The sequence below is a fragment of the Glossina fuscipes genome, unplaced genomic scaffold, assembly GCF_014805625.2.
Source record: "Glossina fuscipes isolate IAEA_lab_2018 unplaced genomic scaffold, Yale_Gfus_2 62, whole genome shotgun sequence".
NCBI classification, from domain to species: Eukaryota; Metazoa; Arthropoda; class Insecta; order Diptera; family Glossinidae; genus Glossina; species Glossina fuscipes.
Genome location: NW_023998434.1, coordinates 83,238 through 108,657, shown reverse-complemented (window position 1 = coordinate 108,657; position 25,420 = coordinate 83,238). Strand labels below are relative to the sequence as shown.

General features: G+C 31.7%; 2 protein-coding genes across 2 annotated transcripts in view; one reads left to right on the top strand and one right to left on the bottom strand.

Moving 5' to 3' along the window:
* Positions 1 to 6,133, bottom strand: part of LOC119638035 (myb-like protein A) — a 14,009-nt gene extending 7,876 nt beyond the window's left edge. Inside the window, exon 1 of the mRNA XM_038034617.1 lies at positions 5,205 to 6,133. Coding sequence (XP_037890545.1) covers positions 5,205 to 5,916 — 712 coding nt within the window. The 5' untranslated portion in view covers positions 5,917 to 6,133. The remainder of the gene's footprint in view (positions 1 to 5,204) is intronic.
* LOC119638036 overlaps positions 1 to 25,420 on the top strand; it is an 84,498-nt gene that overhangs the window by 24,259 nt on the left and 34,819 nt on the right. Inside the window, exon 2 of the mRNA XM_038034620.1 lies at positions 449 to 622. Coding sequence (XP_037890548.1) covers positions 551 to 622 — 72 coding nt within the window. The 5' untranslated portion in view covers positions 449 to 550. The remainder of the gene's footprint in view (positions 1 to 448; positions 623 to 25,420) is intronic.

The following is a 25,420-nucleotide window of genomic DNA, read 5'->3' as shown; positions in this document are numbered from 1 at the left end:
CCTTTTTATTATTTAAAATGGAGAAAAAAAGAGAGCATAATAAAAATAGAAAATAAATAGCGAAAATTGCGTTAAATTTAATTTACTGGATGCTAGTAGTTGACCTTAATTGATATATTTTCAAATATTTGTTGCTCTCAGGAACGCTTAAGCGGTGTGATTGAGAAATGATATTGAAATGTTGAATTCTTAAACAATTAGAAATAACAACAAACGACAAAATATGCTTGAGTGGCTCGTACAGTTGCCCCGGAAAGTGAGTTGAAAATGATTTTTACAAAATTTCACTTAGAATTAAATACGCGAACGGATTAATATAATAATGGGAAAGTAAGCAGATTTTTTAAAAAAAGCATTTCACCTTTTAAATATAAAAATTTTGATGAGAAGAGGGTAACATTTTTTTTTTAACACTTGTTTTTTTTTTTTTGCCCTTGCGCATGTATAGGTAGTCTGTCTTCAAGCTTGTCGTCCCCTTTTCTGCATTTTGGAAAAAGATACAATGCTGCAGCTTATCGTTTATAAGGTTAGTTGATGGATAGATGGATGGATGGATGGATGGACAGATGAATACATGTCTCTTCTTATAATGGGGTTGACCCGAATAAAACGAAGGCAAAAAGTAAGTACGACAATATTTGCAATGAGTTGTTTATTAGGGTTTATCATATGATTTCGTTTAAAAGATCGTAGTTAACCAGATATTAATTAAAAACTATTCTTATGCCTTAACCTGAGGTGATATGCGTTGCGACAAAAAAGTGCCGCAAAGCGAAAACTACTTCCCCTCTTCTTCTTCTTCTTCTTACTTTTAATGCTAGCGCAATAACAACATCATTAAATTTTCTTTGACCCTAATGGACAAACAGTTGCTTGCTTTTGGCTAAATTTGACATAAAAAATATTTAGAATGAAACTGACAACTATATGCAAAATTAAATGCTCTAATTTACGTTATTTTTTATTATTTTTTTTTTCTTTTTTTTTGTCAAATTTTAGTTTTTTGACTGAAAAGTAAAAAACAAGAAACAAAAGAAAGAAAAAAAAAAAATAAATAAATAAATAAATAAAAGGTTTTTCGCGCAAAATTTTTTCAATGCATGACAATAATCTTTTCAAAGATTTTGCATTTACGGCTAGTAAAAGTACAACTGATGCCGTTGGATGTCGATGAGATTTTTGCGCCAAAAATTTTGTTTTATTTTTGGATTTCAGCCAAAAAGTAGAGGAAGAAGAAGAAGAAGGAAAACGCAAACAACAAACCATAAAATGACACAGAAACTAATTTAAAAAAAAAAAAAAAAAAAAAAAAAAAAAAAAAATTAAGGGAATTTTTGAAGAGCACCGACGAGCGGTGAAAAGGACAAAAGTGCAAAAAATATATAAAAACAAGTTCGTCTATACATAAAATTCGCCTTTGATACGTTTAAAATTTAAAATTAGAAAATAAAATTAAATTAAATTTACACAAATTGGGCGTGTCTATTTGATCGATAGTTTTGATATGTAAAGAAGGTTATCATTTTTTTCTTCTTTGCATTGACTTTCTCATGAGATTTATTCATTTTTTTTTTTTGCACATCAGTCATTCGATTATCTCAGGAGGCAGAAGAACATAGACTAGCTGGAAATGTTATCAGTTCAGTTAAGGCAAAAGATATATTTTCGCTAAACAAGCGATTGTTTTGTTCATAAATAACTCAAGTTATCTAAAGAAAGGACTAACAATCGCTAAATATATGCTAACTTGGAAACATTGTATGAACTGACAAAGTCAGACTATTGTTTGTGCTCTTCTCCATGTAAAATTTGAATTTCCTATTTTCACCCATTATCACACCCAATTGATTTAATACTGAAGGACAAAAGGACAGATGAGCACATAACTTGGAATGCTATTAAGTCATTACAAGCGAAAGCACTTAGTTAGTTTAGTAAACGCCCACCGTGATGATGGGCGAAATACGAAAGTAAAAAAAAAAAAACAAATAAAAAATAAAAATGCTTTCATTACAATTTCACGATGAATCATGATGTAACAACAAATGCAATGAAATTTAAAATTGTTTTATGGATTATTTAGATTTTTTCTTAAACGTTTGCAACCAGATAAAGGCGATGAAATGATTACAGAAACAAAATAAAATAGCGCGCTTGTTATCAAAACAAAACATAATATAGAAAAAATAAGTTACGAGAAGAAGAAATAACAAAATATATATATATATATATATATATATACTTTCTGATCACAACAAAACAAAAGTCTCACAATCATCTCATCGTACAGTAGTATTTTATTGATACCCTCCCCTCCTCCCCCTTACTCTCGTCCATCATCAAAAAAAAAAAAAAGACCCAAAGACAAACTATCAAAAATAAATAATAAATAAAAAGAAATTACAACAAAAATTCTCTTTAAAGAGAAGGAAATAAATTGTAACGCAACAAGGAAATTAGGCGGGAAACGCTCGAGACTATAGCAAAACAAGAGAAGCAAAAAAACTAAGACGATTTTAGTCTGTTTTCTTATTTTTTTTTTTTTATTTTAGTTTAGTCTTATTCTTCTTTGTTTTTTTGGGAATAAACGTGTGTTAACGTAAAAACAAAATCGATCGTCTTTGAAATTTTTCGCGCCTTTTTTACATAATATTTTAATTTAAGCTGAATGGCAAAACAAACGAACATATATTTTTGATCAAACTTAACAATAATTATGATAAGATTGAAGAGCATTTTGTCCAGCTACGTCATATATCAAGGGGAATGTGAAATTACTTCCGACAGTACGAGTAGAGAAGTTAAGACCCCTACAAAAACTTTGTTCATATATATATATATATGTGTTCATATATATATATATGTATATGCATAAGTATTTGCATATGCATAATGTATGTATGTATATGCATATATGTATGTATATGTATATATATGTACATGTATATATATATTTACGTATGTATAAGTGTTTGCATATATGCATATATATATGGGCTTAAGCAACGTGAATAAAGGAAAGTAGTACAAGCGACTGACTATCATCGCTTATTACTTTAAATTAAATTATTTCACATTTATTTTTTATATTCTTAATATTTTGATTGTTCTACGGTTATACAGTAACAGATCCGACAAATCGAAATTATTTAATCACAAGGCTCTTAACTCACGGCGAGGAACGCAGATGAACAGTTGCCTTAAACTACCGATATTATCCTAATAGCTTTCTTATGAAAGTATATGACAGACAGATAGACAGACAAACAGACTAGTGCTCATTAAATAAACTACCTTAGGACGTTTCGTATCTTTGCAACATATTGTAATTTATTTAAAATAGTAGCTTAAAGAGTACATTGATTGAAAGATAAGAAGATACAAATGATGAAAATGTAAGCCGACTGACGTGAAGAAGCAGCAAACTCCTGAAGGAAGAAAGAAAGAATTTCCTTTAGTCAAATTAAAATATCTCGATTTTTTTTTTTTTTTTTTTTTTTTTTAAAGCTGATTTTTGACATTAACGTTTTTCATAAGGAATCGTTAATGTCCAGTCAGAGGAAGTTGAGTAGTTTAGCTCAAATACGAAAGCCAGTTGCTGGGGTGGATGAAACATGCGCGCAATATGTCATGTGCTTCTCTTATCTTTACATCGAAGAGAAACCCTCGCCACCCTCGAACGTAATAGACCAAATCTATGCATAGATCTTTTCTGGTCTACATTTTTTTTAAAAAACTTCCCTAAAGCAACAAAGATTTTTTTTTTGTGCTAATTCTTAATGCAAGCTGCTGCTTATGGAAACTTCCAAGTTTTACTTATTTATTTATTTATTTATTTATTTATTTATGTGTATTAGATACCATACCAGTCCATTCAGGGGCCAATTCAATGTATTGTATAGTAACTACAGCTAACGCACAGTACAATTCGCACTGAATCATCCGTTGTATACTTTAACAAGCCATATTTAAAAGAACTTTTATCTATATTTGAATTTTTGTGTATTCCTCGAAGAGGAAGTGTGCAAAGTCAATAAAAATCCTACATCAGTAAGTGAAGCAAACATTGACAGCATATTTCCCATAACTGGTGTGTGTAGCATTGAGTAGTTGCTACCAACTGAAATGAAAAATACCTCTGTTAACCGGCAACGTGAAAGGAAATCAATTGTATTTCTCGTGTGAACAAAACGCGCTAAATGGCTTTTGCACTTTCTGTCCATCCAAAATTTCGCATAAACAAATTTCAAAATAATCGTCTGTAACTTGTTTCGATTAATTCGTTCTTTCCCTTTTCCGGTAATGCCGCCTGGTGTCGCCTTACATGGTCGCTTTTAAACAACCAACTGCAAGCACCCTTTTTTTTCTTTATCCTTATCTCTGTCCCTCTCTCTCTCTCTCTCTCTCTCTCTCTCTCTCTCTCTCTCTCTCTCTCTCTCTCTCTCTCTCTCTCTCTCCCACTCTTCCTGTGTCATGTACATAAAGGACTTTATACGAGGACAAAATAATAATAATAAAATCAATATTCCCAATATTTACCACCGACGTCCTTTCAAAATAAACCGTAACGACGCATGCGCGCGTATTCGCACATTTATAAACAAGAACGTGATAAATGTTTAAAAATGAAAATGTAAAGCGCGGTTGAAACCACATTTCCTGCATCGCTTGTAATTGTACAGGGAATACATTTTTTATAGCAGGGGTTGGTTACTACAAAAGTTTCAATAAATTTTCGGGGTTGGTACGTTATACATATAAGGTGCGTGCAACCTATGTCCTATTAGAATTGAAACCTGAGATTTTTGTTTGCAATCATTTCAACGCTTACTCAAATCACATTTGTTCTCTTTCACCCTCGTCTCCAATACTTATTATTGAAGAAACTACCCCTAAAAGAGGAAAGAAAAAAAATATATATACCTTCGAGTCTTAAGAAAAATCAGGTGTTCTTAAGAGAAAAAAAAAAAAAAAAGAAAAGAAAAGAAAGAATAATTTCATGAACTCTTAAAGGCAAAATAAAAACCCAATTGGATTACTTTATTTATGTAAACAGGTCAAGATTAAGACGAAGGTACGTACAAGTGTTGCATACATAATTGAAATGAAATTTTTGGCGGGATTTCGCTAAGAAAGATAAATACTTGAGAAGAGAGAAAAAAAAAAAAAAAAAAGTCTAAAATTATAAAAGATTATATTTTTACCTGTTATTAGAGTTTGTCTGCTATAAGGTTTGTAGCGTTCTGAGGATGATGACAACAAGAACAGCGATGCTCCAGGTGCGGCTGATGTTGCTGCTGCTGCTGCTGCTGGTAAGGTTGAGTCGCCTTGACAAGTTATGGAGGGGTTGATTGTTCGATTACGCAATACTTTTAAGCCAGAGCTAAGATTTTTTGTTGCTTTCTGTTTAAAGTTGCTGCACTTAATCTCATCGGGCGGCGAGCGATTTAAGCTACATTTTTCCTTTTGCAAACGTTGTTCGTGTTCCTGTAATTCTCGCTCGATCAGGCTGCCAGGTATTTGGGTAACCAGATACCGTTCATTAATGTTGATATTGGCCTTTACCACAGCTGCTGTGGGATGTTGTTGTTTGGTTGTGGGTTTTCCACTTGCAATATCAAAATTGTAACGTTGCAATACGTACGAACGTTGGCGTTGAGCTTCCTTTTGAAACAGTTGATTAATCTCACCGGGCTTTGGTGTACCGAACAAATTGCGGCTAACGCCTTGCACTTTAGCCAACGGTGGACGTCTGTACGTTACTGTGCTCGTTGTTTGTGTAATATTCGGTGTATTACGTTGTACTAGGGCGGTTGGCAAGTCACCGCTACTAGCGGTAGCGGTGGCCGTAGAACGTGGCAAACCCATTAATTGCACGCGACAAGGAAAAAATTCTACACTGCTCGCTGTCATCATATATGATTTAAAGACAACAAAAAGAAAATTTTCTATTATATTTTTTATTTTTGTGTTTCTTTTTTTTTTTTGATTTTATTACACAAAATGTTTATTTAAAAAAAATTTTCACTTTTTACTCTTCGTTCGTGTAATGAGTGCACTTTTATTTATAATAATTGCAATTTTTCAGAACGAGAAGAAAAAAAAAAATAAAAAGCAAATGATTTTTTGTTCTATTGCGCTCATTAATTATTTATTAATTTCGTTCATTTTTTACTGGTTTTTTTTTCTTCTAAACCACAATTCTTAACATTTTTCTCACTTATTTTTCTTTCGGGTTTTGGAAAATAATTGTTATGAAAATTTCTTTTGTTTTGTTTCTATTTATTTTTTTTTTTTTCCTTTTTTATTATACAAGTCTCACAAATTTTCTTGTTTTATTTATTTATTTTTTTTGCTTTTTTTCATACAACCACAACCTTATTCGTTGTTTTTTTTCTTATTTTTTTTTTTTCCAAAGGGGTTGTGTATATACGTTTTCTACGATTTCTACAGTTTACGAAATTCTCTTGTGAAACACCGTCAACACGTCCATTCTCCTCGAATTCTGTAAATTTTCTGACGATTTTTCATGAATTTACTGTACTTTTTCGATTTCTACAAATTCATTTTTTTGTGTATACCAAAAGCATGCCGACCCGTTTGCACTTATTAAAGAGATATATATATAAGCAATTTTGCGTGTTCTTTTTTCTTATTTTGCTCAGACCATAGTGATTCACAATAGTTTGCTTGACGTGAGAGAAGAAAATGCACCTCCTTATTATATTATTCTCTATCTGGCAAGCTGTTGTATAGGGGAAAGGTGCTCCATTCACTCATTTGAGTAGTTTGCCTATGCTTGCAGTATATTCTTCACCACCACTATAGTTCATCACCAAACAATGGGAAAAATTAATATAGTGGAGAGAATGAGAGAATTCCATACACGTAAGAGAGATAGAGAGAGATACGTAAGCAGAGAGACATTAAATATAATAATAATATTAAATGCAAAGAGAATGTAACCTTCGTACTCTTCGCTCCATAAAGCCAACAAAGGGGAAGATCTTTTATATAACACTACGCTGCTTTTTTTAAGGAATATTATGCAGTGCAAATGAACATAAGTTAAAATATATTAATCGTATTTAAAGTTTAAGTTATAATTAAACAATGCCAAATTAGAAGCATTTTAAGAATTCTTAAATCTTAGATCGTTGCGAAATATAAAGCGATAGGTGTTTGCGGTTATTGTGGAATATTGTAATATCAAGTTGAGGTTGTGAAATTAATATTTTCCTTTTGCTAGCTTTTATGCTTATACTATACTTTGCTTATGCTTATACTATGTTTGCTGTCAAATTTCATATAACGATCATTTTAGGTAGCTCAGTCTTCATACTATCTCTTATAACCTTTACAATAGCCGCATTTAAAGATTTATCGCATTATTCACATTGAAGTGTAATTAGCGCGATTTCATTGTCTTATATGACATAAGAAAATTTTCAATTTTTTATTATTATCCGAATGAAATTTATTTTTAAAGTTTATCGGCCGATGCACACGTTTCATATTATGCAACTGTACAAGTACAATTTTAACATAATGTGACCCTTTTTTTTGAAATAAGTCTCTTAAGGGATGATGTTCTTTGGCATCCTTTATCTACAAATAATGTTAATTTCTTCTAATCGCAAAATAATATTTGAAGGGAGCTTTCCTTATATTTGTTGTTTGGTAATTAATGTTTGTGTTTTATTAGAAAATGCTGAGCTTGCTTCAATTTCATTTATTCCACTGTACAAAAAAAGTACCTGGAAATATGCAAACAGCAATCATGGTAAAGAAATATATATATATGTATATATATATATAAAATTTTAAGTAACTTTACAAGTGTACCACCACCAGACAGCATTTCCTACTACTGTCCGTATTCCTTTCTCTATTTCTTGCTGCTTTTTGCAGCATTTTTACTATTGAAAAGAAAAAGGATGCTAGCAACGAACAAATGGCACTCAACATTAGAAATCCCTGAAAATTAAAGTAATGTTATGATCTTATAACTAGCACGATCTTTGGGATTAACGCGAGGACCGTCATCAAATTACGTAATGGTGGCTTATCCGTTTTTTATTGAACGAAAGCGCAATTACGACTTTAAAGTACAAGAAATGTGACATTGGAAATGCATTGGAAATTTAAAATTTATAAAAAACCATCTAAAAGTGACATCTGAAAATGATCCTTGACGCGTTTCTAATTTTTTGCATGTAATTTTTCTGGCCAGCGGCGTAGGTGATTGGTTAGTAGTCATAACCTTTCACTTCTAACATTCACAACTGTGCATCAAGACTTTGTAGAACCTACATATATACATACATACTGAAAGTTGGTTGTTAAAAGAAGAATTCTTCCCTCAATATTAGATTAAAATAAGGGATAAGGTATGCACCAGCATCAATTATTTTCCAAAAAGCACAAATATTCGAGGATGTTAACTCAATCTTATTACTATTATTATTAAATTCGCCAGAGAATAAATTCTAAGACTGAACTCTTAAAAGCACTAGCATCTAAGGCTATCGGCTTTTTAACTCAAACATAACATCCTTTTCCGTTTTTTATTTACTTTACATTATTTAACTTAATTTTGTTCTTGCTTTCTTTATTTTATTCTACTTTATAGCTCCTTATGTTTTAAATATTGCATTCAACTTTATTTAACTTCATAATTAATCATAATTTAATCATAGAGTATTTCAAATTTATTTATTTATTTATTTATTTTAATCATTATTACTTATTGCCTTTGAATGTTGAAAAAGTATCTAAATATCTTAGTTTTGTTTATGTTTACAAGTTAACAGCATGCATGCATGATTTGTGTTTGCTTTTATTCAATTATCAAAGTCACAGAGTCAGTCTCATTCTCATTTTTATGCAAAGAAAAATAAATAAATTGTTTTGTTTTTATTTGCAATTGCAAGAGCACGAGAGAGTATGCTTTCTTGCGCTCATCGAATATGAATTTATTTTTTTTTTTTACTCTTTTATTTCTTTTATTTTAACATGAGAGTAGCGAAGCACATTTTTACTTAAGGTCTCTCTTGGTTGGTTTTGTTTTGATTACTTGATTTTCTTGTGAGTAATGCCAACTAACCTAAAATATTTACCAAAAAAAAAAGTAATTTATGAAAAACCACTTTACATTATAAAAGTAGTTGTACCTAAATTTAGTTTTTTTATTACATCAAATTGTATTTAAAGATCAAGTCTTTTAATATATACCACTTTTTAAAACTGCAACTCTTCTAATGGCACTGGAAGGAAGCAAGCGCTTTTTTACTTTTTAATTATCTTAAAGAAATCACTTAGTTGATAACACAGTTTATGCGTCTACTTCCAGTTGTGTGCCGGTTCTTGTTATAACTTGTATTTTTTTTTTTCTATTCTTTTATTATTTTGTAAAAGAAAAAGTGTTTTTGTTTACGTTTATTTTTATTATTCTTCTTTTCTTTTTTCTTTTTTTTTTGAGAAAATATGAATAGAATTAAGTTCGCGCGTTTTTCTTATTATTTGTGTGTGTAGGAAAACTCATTGCTTTTGATTTCACAATTTTTCTCTGTGTCTTAAGGAAACAAATGAAAAGTAGAAAACTGGTATCTTCTCTAACAATTCTTAACATATTTTCAATAGAAAAGTAAAAGTTTGTGAATTGTTGTTGCTACGTTGTGTCGGTCATGTGAGAAATCAAGAAAGTGGTTATGGCTGTTTATCCATCTAATAATGTTTTTATTACAGGTTTTGTTTTTCTTGTTTGCGTTGTGTTGTTTTGCTTTTTTTTTTTTTTTTTGTTTGATTTAAGTTAATGAAAACGCATGTTCGCGTGTAACTTTAATGTTCTTTAATTAATCTTGGAGAGGATTCCCCCAAGTTTTAGTACGTCCGGTCAATTTTTTTTTTTTTTTTTGCATCTAATTAGTTTGCTGGTTGTAAATGGAATAATAAATTATTCCGCACATGCTGTAAGCAGAATAAACCGGAGAAGGTAATTATCATCAATATAAGGGAACGAGTAAGTGCTTTGCTATTTATGTTATGCTTTTATTCATTTGTTATGTAAATATTTTCCAGCACTCTATGCTAATAACGAGACATTAAAGTAAATAATTGTTTTATATTAGATTTACTTGGGAATGTGTGCGGTAATAATGAAATTTACAAATTTAAAGATTAGGAAGATTAATTTTAATAGAATTTAAAGAGATTCGGGTAAAATGAGTTCTGATTTTTTAAAGAAAATTCAAGTTAAATGGTAGAAAAGTTGAAATTTTTCGTTGCAAAAAAATGAGAAAATATCTTGAAGGAAAGACTGTTTCTGTTTACCAGTTTGAGAGTAACTTATAACGTTTTTCTTTTATCATGGAAAAATGTAATTAATTACGTACTTTCGTATAGGTAAAGCATGCATATATTAGATTTGTTATTCCGATAGTACCCACATCCCAAAGATGTCGGTTGGCTATGTTTTCCTTTCTTTGTATGATTTTGAAATCAATAGCAAATAGTTTCTTTCAGATTTCCTCGTCTCTTTCAGTAAAAAATTGAAGCAAATCTAAGATCATTAATGCGTTCGTAATTGCACTATGAAAAAAGCTAAGAAAACCTTTCACGTTGTTACCGTAAATATTTCAAAGGCTTATGTAAAAGATACACGTTCGATGTCGGCAAAGTCCAAAATCCGAGCCATATACTTCTCGTTACAAAATTCAACATAAAAGGGTGAAAATACACAATACCTTAATACACAAAGCTATACATGAGGAATCTCATAAAATATTTAGAGTTTTTATTCTCCGTCTGTCCATGAGATCGTCTGTCTACTTATGTAGATTTTTCAAATTAGTATAATGCAGCTCATAACTTGAAACCTCACTGTATCGGATCTTACTTTGATTGGTTTGCTTGAAAATGAGTGTAATCGAGACTGGGCAAAATTCAATACAATTCCGAAGATTTTTATAAATAACTTACCTTACTTGGCTTTGAGGGTTCAGGTCTTGTCTGTGATGAACCATCACAGACAAGATTTACAAAAATAAATGGCTCAAAAGATTCTAGTAAGCTAGTTACGTAATTTCGTTCGCAAAGTTTAGAAGCGTGCATCAAATACTTTATAACCTACATTGTGATGCTTAGGATTTTAATAAGAAAGAAATGACGTAAACCTCTACGCTTAGCAGAAATATGAAAATTATTCTAATTCTTTGCCACTCAGCTGGATATCATTCATAAATAATTAATTTTAGTATGTTATATTTCGATTTCCCTTTGCAAAGGATCTCATTCTGTTGACTTCTGTCATCACTTCATTATTTCAAGGACTAGTCAGAGTTAGCCCTGTATAGCCCAAAAAAACGCAACTAATTCACCAAGCTCATCACATTCTCTTGTCCAAGGGGCTTCATTTGATACTCATTTCAAAGAAATCGTTAAAAAAAAAATTAGGCCGCTATGTTGTGGTGGAGTATAGAGAATAAAGACTGCACTGCACAGGAGTTTTATGGGGATCAAATCACCTTTAATATGATCGAAATATCAGTTGAGCGATTTAAATGTCACGTAAAAGCTAATAATAGAAAATTGGGTAACGGGGCGTTCACCGATCAAAGATCCTAAAAACGAGAATTTCAAAATATGATGAGCATATCAACCACAAGCCGAGTACAGCAATCGAATATTATTCACAAATAGTCGATGCATTGACACGCCTAAAATTAACGTAAAATTTATATATGTATATATGTCTGAAAAGACTGTTATCCAGCGTTTGTTAACGCTTAAGTACAATTTTTATATGCGTAACCCGCAAGATGACCACCATATAGAGATTTGTCCTCAAAGCCATTAGAAATGAGACAAATATTCTTCATTAAAATAAAGTTCTGATTAGGTTTACTCAGGTGAGAAAATGGGTATTGTCCGCCTCACGACGAACAAAAAGTTTTCTTTGGTTGGACTTGCCATCAAAATCCTGGGCGATTCACTTGTACGCAAAAGTTTCCTGGTTCGGCTATTAATTTGCGATTTGTATATATTTGCGAAAAAGAAAAGTTTAATCAATATTTATCGTAAACAAATAGTAATAAATCTGGAGTGAAGAGTGAGTGCGTAATGGCATTATATCAGAATACAAATATATATAAAAAGATTAAGTTTTTAATTAAATTCTTATACATTTATGAGTTTCTTTATAGCGCTATTCTTAAGAGTAAATATTTACTGCAATTTGTGCATACGCAGACAGTAATGTCGTCTCTACCGCTTTAGATAAACATAAACTCATAGCAATAATAAACAGTGCAGACAGACGGTAATCGTTAGCAGAACAGTATGTATAAATATATATATATATATATATAAGAAATAATTTAAATTAGAAAAAGGAGAGAGAAAAGAAAAAACAGAACTCCGTTATATAAACAGATGCTCTTGGTATGGATAAGTAATATGTAGACAGACCTAGTCTTTATTAGCTAAGCAGGATCTTTAACTGACAGCGATTTATAAGAAAAACGAACTGAATGAACAATAAACGTGCTCTTCAAACATTGAAACGACTTTTAGTTAAGATTTAAAAGAAAATCAACTCGAATGCCATTACCAGGCATTTATGACTTAACTAACATATGGTTGACTTGGTTATTGACTTTACATACATATAAGTTTAATAGGAAATTACTTAATATATATATATATATATATATATATACAAATTCACAAGTATGTATGAAGTCACCGACTTTTCCGGTTTTTGATTGCTTTCCGATTACCTTGCATTGTTAACCTACGAAATAATTGCTACTCAAGCATCCGTTAAATGAAAATTTCTTTATTATTGTCATCTATTATGTATATATGTGTGATTGTATTTAAAATTTAACCCGCTGAGTTTTTATTTGCTTATCTATGAACGAGAAATGGAAACATTTTGTACGAAAAAGCTGCAAATCTACTCAGCAAATATTACTTAACTAACACAAAAACAAAAAGAAGTAGAAGAAGAAGAAAACATTGCATTTTGAAAATTATCACGAATTCAAATGAAACAAAGTCATTATCATTTAAAATATATAGTCATACAAATCATCGCCACTATTCATTCCTATATGCTTGCGTGTTTTTGTATGTATGGCGACAATAACGACAACCGAAATAACAAAGTGAAAAAAGAAAAACAGCTGTAGCTGCGCTGTGTCTGATTTTACTTGAAAAAAAAAAAATGCATTTTTGGAATTTAAAGCATTTTCATGATATTTCCGTGCACATGCGCAAACGATGGCAGACAAGGGTGTCACAAAAGTCATTTTACACCGCATCGTATTCGTAGTCGTAATGCGTAGTGACTCTGCACTTTGTAGAGCTCGTTTGGTTATATTGTGTAACATGTATATTTAGGCATGTGCTGTTTGACAACGAAATCCTATGAAAAATTTATCGCTACAGAGGGTTTGTATGCACATACATATGTTTATCCAATTAAAATAAATCATCGCTTAAATGAATAGGCAGAAGGAAAAAAGCGAAATGATTGTTTTCTCATTTACGTACTGACGTAACGTTTCCACTGATTTATTCAAATCACATGTAAACTGAGGAAATCCAACGTAACTTAAGCTTAGGTTAAATAAGATGCATAAGAAGCGTGAATATTGACATAGCAAGAGTGAAATTTCTAAAATGCAGTTCCGCTTACAAAATCTACACCTTTTCAATTAGAACCGAAGAGATTTTCTTTACTCGGAAACTAAAGAAAAACAATATTATTTTTTTAAGTAAGCGAGCTATGTACACAGAAGGCTTCATTTCATGTCATACTCATTGCGTGCCATATGGTATTTTACGCTTTTAGATGTGATTTTCCATTAAATAAATTCGAAGACTATAGTCTTAAAGCATCTAAGCTTATTGGGTTTATTTAAAAAAAAAAAAAATTCTTTTACTTAGAAAAATATATTTGTATTAAAAATGTTAATAAGTAAGAAGATTATATTCGATCGTGATCGAGTCTTTTATACCCATCACCGTTATCCTAAAAAAGACGAAAAAAACCAAAAGAATTACATTTTTAAGCTCTCTAATATGGAGTAGGCGCGACTGAATTTTCCCATTTTCAAAATAAAAGTTTTTGTCGCTCGAGCGTGTGAGCGTTGCAGACGAGTCCTTAGAAAAGTTTAAGTCGGCTCCAAATTCTTTTGCAAATTTGTAAGCGATGTCTGCCTTTGTGCCAACGGAAGAATATTTACCACAGACCCTACACAGTTGGGCAGACCGGCAGATGGACAAAAGAACAGACGGCATTCCAAATTTGAAGCTGGCCAAGACTTTACTTACTTTGTGGTGCTCCTAAAGCTTGTTTCAAGCGTTAAGGAAAAAATTATACCTTGGTACACTATAATATAGGATAGACGTGGTCAATTTCTGTACAGATGTTCACAGCATCGCCCGTAGAATATGCGTTCAAATTTTTGTACACTTATTTGCTATACTTTATAATTAGTGAGCAAAAAATCGATACTTTTCTTCCCTTTGAAAAACAAAAATATTCTCAGTTTACATGGTACTGTAGGGGTTTCCTTCGACCGATTTGGCCCATATATCAACCTACGAGCAAGAACTTACAAAGTGTCTGCCGAAATTAAACTCGACAGTTGCATTTTTACGACCAGGAGAATGTTCACAACAGACTTTATAGATAGACGGATAGAGGGACAACCGGACAGACAGACAGACAGGCAGACAGATCATTGTATTTTTAAATCGATTTAGATTTTGATGCCGATCAAGAATACATATATATTTTATGTGTGTGTCTGATGCTGCCTTTGTGGCGTTGCAAGCGTTTTGACAACGTGAATATACCTCTCATCCTTCGTTGATGAGTATAAAAATTTATGGGTTAATGTTTCGATTAAAATTGGTATTTTTTTTTTTTACATATGTGTAATATTAGATCAGGCGCTCAGGATATGTGTATTTCACAAGTGGGCATACAAGATTGTCAGCAAGGATTATCGGTTAAAAAAATAGACCAATATTCATTTTATCCGCGAAGAGCTGTATAAGCCAGATAATATGAGTTATGAGATACATTTTATATTATCACTTCTCACTTTATATTCTGTTCTACAGGCCTGTACTTCATTTTGCTGCAGCTTGATGGTCTTTACGAACTTGTATTTAGATAGATATATACAAGATATATATATCTGATCAAGATGGAATTGTTGGTAATAGAAGGGATTTTTTTGTCGGCATTTTTTTTGTATTTCCAACCCTAATTAGTTACAATCCTGAACTAGAAATCTTATGTCTGCTCGAGTTCTTATGTACAAATCGAATATAAACAGAAAACCATTTATGACTAACTGTTATTTTGGCAACGCGACACGTCATTTTAGCGTCCTTACGGCGTGTTTTAAGGGTAAAGAATAGCACAATTAAGTGTTTTCAGTGCAGCGCACTTAGACACTTTAGCATAATTGTTGACAGATGTGCTTAGAGAATCAAAGTTTTCCTCCATACAAATATAACACCTATGGAGCAATGACCAAGTCCAGGCAAGGTAAACTTCTAATAGCATTTTCAACCACAAGCGATCCGGGAAATTGAAAGATGATCATGCAATAAAAACCTACTTCGTGATGGGTAAGAGAATGTCAGAAATGTTTTCCATACCCTTCACTTCAACTTCAAGCTAACGGACTTAAAAGTGAAAGAACTGCAACTGGACAAGGCTTCGCATCCAGAAACATGGCACTGTGGCTTACTTGTCTTTGCAAGCACTATCGCGATTTGAAATAAACGAGGATCATCTTAATCTTTCGGTTAGAAATGTGAATATACGGGAACTATCTACTACCCTACTCTATAATGATATAAGAAAAACTTAATAGCTTATGAGAATGTTATGATTCTCTCGACATCTGAGATACGTTTACACCCCTTTAGTTTTTACAAAACTGATTTTACCGTGAATTGCTCCGTAATATGCTGATAATCTAAAAATGATCTGGGTGGACGTAAGAGAACTTTCATTGGTTAAAATTTAACATTTCTGAGCTCGAGTAAACGAATTTGAAAAGTGGATTCTTAATTTCAAACTACTACTGATCAACTTTTACGATGTGGCAGGCGTTTGACATAGAGACTCGAAAAGTTAAAGTGTACTGCGAAAGTTGCTTAACTCAAAATTGTATTATGATCTTTCCGAGGGCAGTTCTAAACGTCGTTGTTACAATTTAATTAACAAAATTAATAAAATTTAATGGTGATGGTGGATGGCCTAAGGCCTAAACTAATCGCTTAATAGGATCTAAGCATAATAATGTGTTTTAAACATATACGTATTTTATTACCAAAGCACGCGACTTGTCGGAATTCACAACGTGTCCCATCCAACTAACAATAAGTATATGCGATACTGATATTAAACTGGAAAGTTATCGTTTTTTTTTTGGGATATGCTGATGACATGGTGCATATGGTGAACTTTATGCAGACATTTTTCAATTTTCCTTATATTCAACCCTTAAAAAATATAAATTATTCATGTGTGGGTGTGCATTTAAATATATATATATATATAACTGACTAATCTGTCCTTTATATATATGCTTTTAAAATATATTTCTTTGTTGCCAACGCAAATATCACCATCAGCCCCAGTCAGCCAGGCATTCAGCCGGCACTCGATGAAATGCAGATAATATGACTGACTGTTAAAGTAAATGTAACTAAATATAGCTGCAACCACAGATATTTGTTTGCGCAACATCTCTTCACAGTACGACCACATCACGTTGGTTACGGATCTATGACTTTTTTTTTTTTTTTTTTTTTTGCTCTGAATGCCTGCCATATACACGAACAAACTGACGGAAAAAAGTAAACAAATAAATTATGAAAAAAAAAGAGAAAAAAAAAAACGACATAAAGAAAATCTGCATCTTTAGTGTCCATAATTACATTTTATGCTCTGAGTTCAAGTTTCGAATTACACGGCTGTACGTGTGCGCTTATTCATGCGCCTGCATATGTGCCTGTTATAAATCATTTAAAAATCATTATTTTCTCTTAAGACATATTTATCTTTTGAAATCTTTATGCTTTTAACAAAACTCATTATAGACTTTGCTTTTGTATTTGTCATAACGGCTTAGTCAACATTGTTGTTACTCCTCTGAGTTATTATGAAAATTATTTGAAATAAAATATTGCGATAATATGGTCAAAGTCATTATAAGCAAAAGGTTAATGTGTTCAAAAGTTCAAAAAGTCATTCGTTTACATATTATTTTTAGTTAGCAGTTGAACCATTTTAACATTTCTTACGATTGCGTTAACCTATAATTAAATGATTGGAGAGATGCTTTCTGTTACATGTACAGATATTGAGAACAATGGCGGAGACTTTACTTGCATTAGTGAAAGAGAAATTTTGCCGATTATCAGGAACTAATAAAAAAATTAATTCCTTAAGCGAGATGAGAGATAATCATGTTGGTTAAGTAATCCATTGTTATTTCACTGTTGTCGCACCAATCAAAACTTTATGCCTGCAACAGAATAGGTTTTAATTCTTTGGCTTACGCACTTCATGGAAGCGTCCTTTTCAAGCTTTGGCCACTTCATCTATTTTACTTTCTTTTGAGTTAATTACGGATGGGTGTAAGCCCCCACAATGTTTGTAAACTGCTGTGTGTAAATAGCTTTCCTTTTAGGAGCGTATTTCGGTCAAAGCAACTTTACTCACACTGGCACGTGTTCATGTTCGAATAAGCGAACATTCGTAAGGCCTCTGATCGAATACCAGCCAGCGCGTACTTTTCAAAGTAATCTCATGTCTTAACGGGTCATAAGTGCGGACAACAATAGGTGTTAGGTAATAGTTTTAATTTCTTGGTACTCTTTACAAGGAAATGGGGCTTCTCGTAGGCCTATAAGAATTTATAGTGCACCGCAGCCTCGTATTATTGACAACGAAGATCAGTAAGTCCACTCTTCTTCTAGGTTCAATATGCGAACACGCGAATATAGTTTCTCTTGATTCTATGTCACGACTACCTGTGATGAATAATTTATTTATTTAATAAATATTTAATAATATTTGGTGTCTTGATGAGAGAGAAGCTTACACCACCATCACAGGCAATTCGCCAGACAGTTAATCTGTATATATATATATATATATATATATATATCTACTATCCTCAATTTGAGAAATAATTGGAAATAATTTCCACCTAAGTCTTGTTCTCTAAGCAAAATTTATTAAAAGTTTAATGATGTTTTCAAGGTTTCAAAATTGAAATTGAAACCTGATCTGTCATAAGTGGTTTGTATGCACCATTTTTCTTTCTTTCTTTTTCGTTTCGTTTGCACATGGTATCGTTGACTTTTTTTCTCTTGTTTTTTTTTTTTTTTTAATACCTGTACTGTCCACATAATGTCCATCTGGTGTTTTGCAGCTTATTCTAGAAATATTGATTTCTATTCATATGAAAACTGAACAAAAAAATTTTAAGTAAAAAAAAAAAAAAATACCATAAAATATGAAATTTAATCCGCTAAAGGCTAAAGTATCAAACACACAAAACGCGAACATATGGTTTTGGAAAGGTTTATAGGTTTTGTAAAACACTAGTACATGATTAACTACAAAACAAAAGATTCGCTCAACTGCATTCAATTAGTAAAGTAATAAGAGAGAAGCGAAATAAAAAGAAATCGTAAAAAAATTTTCCATAAACTTTTTATTTACTAAAAAAAAAAAAAAAAAAAAACAAAGTTTTCATAGAATTTGTTTTCATTATTGTGTAATGAACAATGGCTAGAAAAATAAGTGGAGCGAAAGATTGGATTTGACGCTGGATTTATAGATTAAATGCATTTTGCTTTGCAAACACATGTCATGATGACTACTATACCAATACTAGTCAAGAAAGATATGAAAGATTTGTTACAAGGAAAAGTAACTTTTTCATACTTGCTGCCTTAGCATTGCGAATATATTAAAATTGTCACGTCATCTTCGTAGGCATGTAAACTTAATGAAATGCCTTTATGATCCGTGAATTAATTTACTTGCTATCCATATCCATATCCATATCGCTCCTGGCTACTAACTAAGAGCAACTATGCAGAATAAGCAACCAGCATAATCTGTGTGATCCCCATATCCATTCATTATATTTGCTAACACTTGATTACTTGGCCTATTATTTGGTTTTTCAATTATTCGGTTTTAATTTTCACGAAACGTTTACTTAGTTCAAACTTTTTATCTGCTTCGCTTATTATCTTTGATCTTTCAATCTTTGAATCGCATATTTAACTCAGCAGTAGATCTGCTTATATTTTTACTACTTACCGTTACTTTCTTTCATTGGCTCATTAGTAGATCTGCTTATATTTTTACTACTTACCGTTACTTTCTTTCATTTTCTGCCAAGTATCCAATTTTTCGAATAATCTATCTCTCATAAATAAATCGGATTCTCGATATGATTCAGCTACTTGAAGTCCCTTTTTTTGCTTTGTTCCCTCGCGCAAATATAATCGTCAATCTGAACTATGGTCAGATTGACAGATAGTTTTACTTACTGGTTTCGCATTCTCTGTAAAAATTTCCATTTACTTAATGTCAAGTGTCAAAATTTGCCATGCCCATAATTACCTTGATTATTTAAGGCAATGAAAAGGGAATGGATTTTCTGAAAAATGTATCCCTTAAAGTAAGCTGCTTAGGTTATTACTCGTGTTATTTTAGTCTCGATGATTAACTATCGATTTCCTGCTAATATATCTCTCTATCCTATTCTACTAAGCTACTTAGCTTAGCTGGCTATCAATTTCAACAACCCTCGCGCCAATTTTCTTACACTCATTTACATAGTTTAGCGTTGCATGTTTTGCTCTCTTCGGCATTATTTTCTCGGATTAGATTTAAAAAAAAGCAAAAAGAAAAGGACTTGCACTTAAACTATCTATGAATATGTTGGTTTACTTTGTGTAGGGCTTTACTAGTGTTAGAGTAAGGGTAATGTAATTGAAAAGTATTTTTAAGTAGCGGGATATCTTTGAAGCAAAAATTTGAAATTTCGGAAACCATATCGGAAATAAACTAAAAATGCTTGATGTCATTTTCGGAACTCTTAAAATTTCATAATATTATCTCAATTAAACTGCAATAGATACAGACATGCTACGAATTATTGCTCTGAGGGAAAACTTGAGATTCTCTCGAAGATGAATACAGTTTTCATTCTTATTTCAATCTAATATTATAATCTAATCAATAAATCTAGTATTATAGGGTAGATTTTCTTTATTGCCTTAGCTAAGGTAAGGAATAACACTCGTGAAAGTTTACTTTGTCCATTTGCAATTATTAACATCAACGTATTTACTATAATGAAAGCATTGCATTCGAAAATCTTTTCAAATGCATTATGATTTACCTGCCTTTGCGTAGATAATCGCATTTGTTGCATAGACATACGCGTCGACAAAGAATTGAGGCGTCCAAGAGAAAATGATCGAATGGAAATGACCTAAAAGACATTAACGAAATATCAGTTCGAGTTCATGAAATTTTTCACGAATACTTGCATAGGCAGAAGCAAGCATTTTCATTTACTCATATCAATCAACGATGATTCAGAGCGCGGCTAAAAGTTGTTTCGGGATTATCTAAATGAATTTTCAATCCGATATTTGCATTTGCTTTATAGAAATCTAATAAAGTGTCTCCAGACTGGCGGAAATTTAATTAAATTTACTTAAAATAATCAGCTAGAAAATCTAAACGATGTTATTCACCTCAGAAGAAAAGAACATGAGTTAAGTCATATGACAACAATATCAGTGTTATTTATTAAATGGCGTTTCAGCGACAACATCAAGAAAATATGATGAAGCGAAAAGTAAAGAAAAAAAAAATCTTTTATACCTAAACAATGACGTGTATAAGTATAAGTGCATATTCCTTCTACGGTGTTTGCTTGCTGACAATGAACCAACAACAGTAGCTAATAATTAAGGAAAACGTCGGAGTCATCGCTTGGCCATTGCTTAAATGATCCGGTTTTATTTAACTGCTTTCAAATTTAGAGACCTGTTCTAAACGACTATGAGTTTTGATTTATGAGGGTTTTCAAGTGCTAACATAAGGCTTAATTAACTTAAAAGGCAAAACGCCTTAATTTCTTTTAAATAAAAAATTAACTGACTATTATGTCTACATCGCTCGCACACTTTCCATATGACTTGGAGTAGCGGTAAAAGAAAAAAAAAACTTTACAAAACACAATTGCAAACAATAAAGCTTTCGAGGTCCTCCCTTTAAATCCTAGTTATACTTGGCTTTTGGATTTGATTGAATCAAAACTTTCCCAAAAAAAAAAAAAAATTTAATGCTATTTCAGGGAGTACACGTTTACATAATGAAAGAAATTGTGTATATAGATTTAGTTATATCCGTCCATCGGTCCGCCAATTGTAAGACCTTTGAAAACCTTAAATACTAAAATAAGAAGATGCAGTTGGGTAAATATATTCTTAATTGAATTTCTTCACATCAGATTCCATTACGAGGAAAAGATGATTGATTGGCTTACAAAGGTGCCAACAGAGATGAAAAGATTTTTTTTGTGTAATTTCTATCGGGTTAATTATATTAAGATAACTGCCAAACTAAAGACTAAAGATAATTTCTTACGATCCAGTGATGTATTGAGTACTACTTTAACTACTTTCCTCCGACTAAGAACTAAAGATGATTTCTTACGATCGAGTGAGGTATTGAGTACTACTTTAACTATTTTCCTCCGACTAAAGACTAAAGATGATTTCTTATGATCGAGTGAGGTATTGAGTACTACTTTAACTACTTTCCTCCGACTAAAGACTAAAGATGATTTCTTACGATCCAGTAAGGTATTGAGTACTACTTTAACTACTTTCCTCTGACTAAAGATGATTTCTTACGATCCAGTGAGGTATTGAGTACTACTTTAACTACTTTCCTCCGACTAAGGACTAAAGATGATTTCTTACGATCGAGTGAGGTATTGAGTACTACTTTAACTACTTTCCTCCGACTAAAGATGATTTCTTCCGATCCAGCGTGCTATTGAGTACTACTTTAACTATTTTCCTCCGACTAAAGACTAAAGATGATTTCTTATGATCCAGTAAGGTATTGAGTACTATCTTAACTACTTTTCTCCGACTTTCTCTAATATAATGCATTTCTATGTTTTGTTTTAAGCCGTAGGGAAAATATTATTATTATAATTTTAGACTAATGAAATAAATTCTTAGACTAAAGGAAAAAAGACATGGAGCGATAGCAACACAGGCTATCGGCTCTAATTTATAAAAGTACATTAGATACTGACCCTAATACTTTGAATAAAGTAATACATTGTATTGATATTCTGTTCTGTAGCTGATTTTAGAATGTGCATAGGATTAATCGCTCCAAGTGCAATACTCCTAGCCAAAGAAAGGTTAAGACAGTCACAGAGGATGTGCTTTACAGTGAGATTGTGTGCACAATTACAGATTGAGTAGGAGGACTTCTTTAAGATCTATTGGTGAGTTGCAATTGCATAGCCAAGGCGAATTCTCGAAAAGGTTTGGATCTTGATTTTCACAACATTTGTTGAATCAATTGAGGGGTAGTAGAAGAGTAGTGTAGGCGTTGTAGGTTTCCTTTTGTAATTTTCTCTTTAACTTTTATTTCCAACGTATCCTTGAAGATCCAACTTTTCCCTGACATCATTCATGATTAGAGATGTAGAAGCAGCATATTTCGCCGCTCGATCAGCCTTCTCATTTCCCAATAAGCCGATATAGAGAAAATAATATACAAAATTTTTTTTTGTTTCTTTTAAATAAATGATGAAAATGCATTTGTGTTATAACTATCATCATCAGCAGCTGAGAAAATTTTTGCATGCATATTAAACTCTTTCATTTGGCACAATAGAAGGAAACCACAAAAATGTCAAGAAAAAGTAAAATGCAATAAAATACAATAAATGATACATAGTACAGCGAATCGATGGAAACAATAGAGGAAATATTCAAAAAACAAAAAAAAAAAAGAAAACAAACAGAAAACTTTACATATATAAATATAAATGTAGATTTGAGAAACGCATGATTTGAGGAAAATGTAAAATGGTAAGTAAAAATCCAATGTAAAATAATTACCCTGAAAAACCTGATGAAAGTAAATCAACACAATGAATGAATGAATGAACGAATGAAGAGAATAAGATAAGGTTTCAACATTTTCCACTTTATTATTTTATGTGTTTTCTTCTTTTATTTTTACTTTGTTTGTAATAATAGCGACGAAGGATTAAACAGTAGTACAATATGAAAACATTATTTTGTCTGCATATATATATATATATGTACATATGTATGCTTTTATGCGGATATGTAAAAAGGGAAAGGATTTAATTTTAAGTACGGGGTGTGTGTGTGTGTGTTTGCTTTTATAGCGAGAGAGATTACAACCCTCGCGCCAAAAATCTTTAGTTTGGTCATCGACATTTTCATATGTAAGTTGCTTAGGTAGAGATAGGGAAAAGGATCGATGGCGATATGTTAGAGCGAATTGAAAGCGAATCATTAATGTAAAAACCTTTAAACGTCAACTAATCACTTAAGTTTTTATAACCGAGCATCTGTAGTTTTATCTGTTCTTATTAAATTCGGATCTCTCGACGTTAGTAAAATTTTTCAAGTCAAGGTCAGTGTGTAGTAAGTAGTACGTACTATTATGATAACCGTTTGCCTACATATATGCGACTGTTCAAGTACTGCTTCCCATACTTGAGATTGAAATTACAGCTGTTTGGTTATTGACAAAAGCCAGAAACAGAAGATTTTTTTTTTTTTTTGCTTGTTTTTTTTTTCAGCTTTTTATAAGTAAAACACCAGGAATTAAAAATATATTAATTTATTTAATTTGTTTGCAACACGTGGAAAACTTGCTAAAGTTTTCAGATCAAAGATCTGATTGCAGCAAGATGCTCGAAATCGATTTTTCAGGTTCTGTTCATCCTTTCTATTTGGAGTGTTTTAACTATCTAACGAAAATTTGCACCTAAGCTTTTAGTTGATTAACAGTTGTTTGTAGATAGTTATGAAAATAGGGAAATTAAACATTTTTTTTGAAAAAATTACCCAAATTTCGCTTTATATTAGTCGGCAAGGCTTTGATCGATTTTTGTTTACTTGGACTTTAAAAAAGCTTCTTTCTAATCAGTTGGACGATCGGATCATTTAAGTTACTAACCTAATGCTTACTTCGCTGCTAATTGTAACTTTGAAAGTTTTGAATTTAAAAACGGACAGACGGATGGACAAGCTAGCTTTGACTCAGAATCCTAAACTGAAGGAAACTTACTTACTTACTTACTTACTTTCTGACAACTGTGACAGGCTAGCTTTGACTCAGAATCCTAAACTAAAGGAAACTTACTTACTTACTTACTTACTTTCTGACAACTGTGATGTTTAGTTCTGGATGTACAAATCGGAATTATACGTTATACCATCTCTTAAGTGGCTCTTAACGGCTTAAGTAGGCATCTTACACACAAACAACAAACCCGATCTCGATCCGAGATCCACCAGGCAAACACATTAGAAAACTTTTCCTTAAGCTTCGCTAATAATAAGCGACTTTGCATATATATTTACGCACGCAAATATACATATATGTGCATGTATTTTAAATATTATAGAAAAAGAAAGTGGCCAACATATATACATATAATCGCTTTAATTGTTAAGTATCCAAGATTCGTTTCAAAGTCGTCTTCTTTTTGTTTTTTTCCGGTTGATTTTACTAAAGCGGCTCAATGAGGAGCAAGAGGAGTTTTTTGCGCCAAAAATGCTCTTCTTTTCTTTCTTTTTCTTTATTTCTTTATCTTAATTTTTTAAGATGACACATATGTTCTACCTGTCTGCCGATTTTATATATGTTATATATGCATACTTATGCATATACATACATACATACATACATACATACATATACACGCCTAAGGTGTATGTATTATACACTTGAGTTTTATCTGTGTACACTTATATAATCGAGTTGAGCTCATCTATTAAGATTCCTACCATAACGACAAAACACAACAACAATAGCTCAATATATATATATTTACAAACATGTTTACTGATATCCAAAGAGCATCTTTCTTCTTCCTGTTTAAATATAACTTGGCTTGACTAACTGTCTGCTGGTTAGCTGGTTGCTTGATTGGTTGGCTCAACATTTACTGAAAACAAAAATAAAAGGGAACATGTTTCTCAAAAAAGAAGAAAAATATACATATTATATATATATATATATATGTATTTTTTTTTTTTTTTTTTTTTT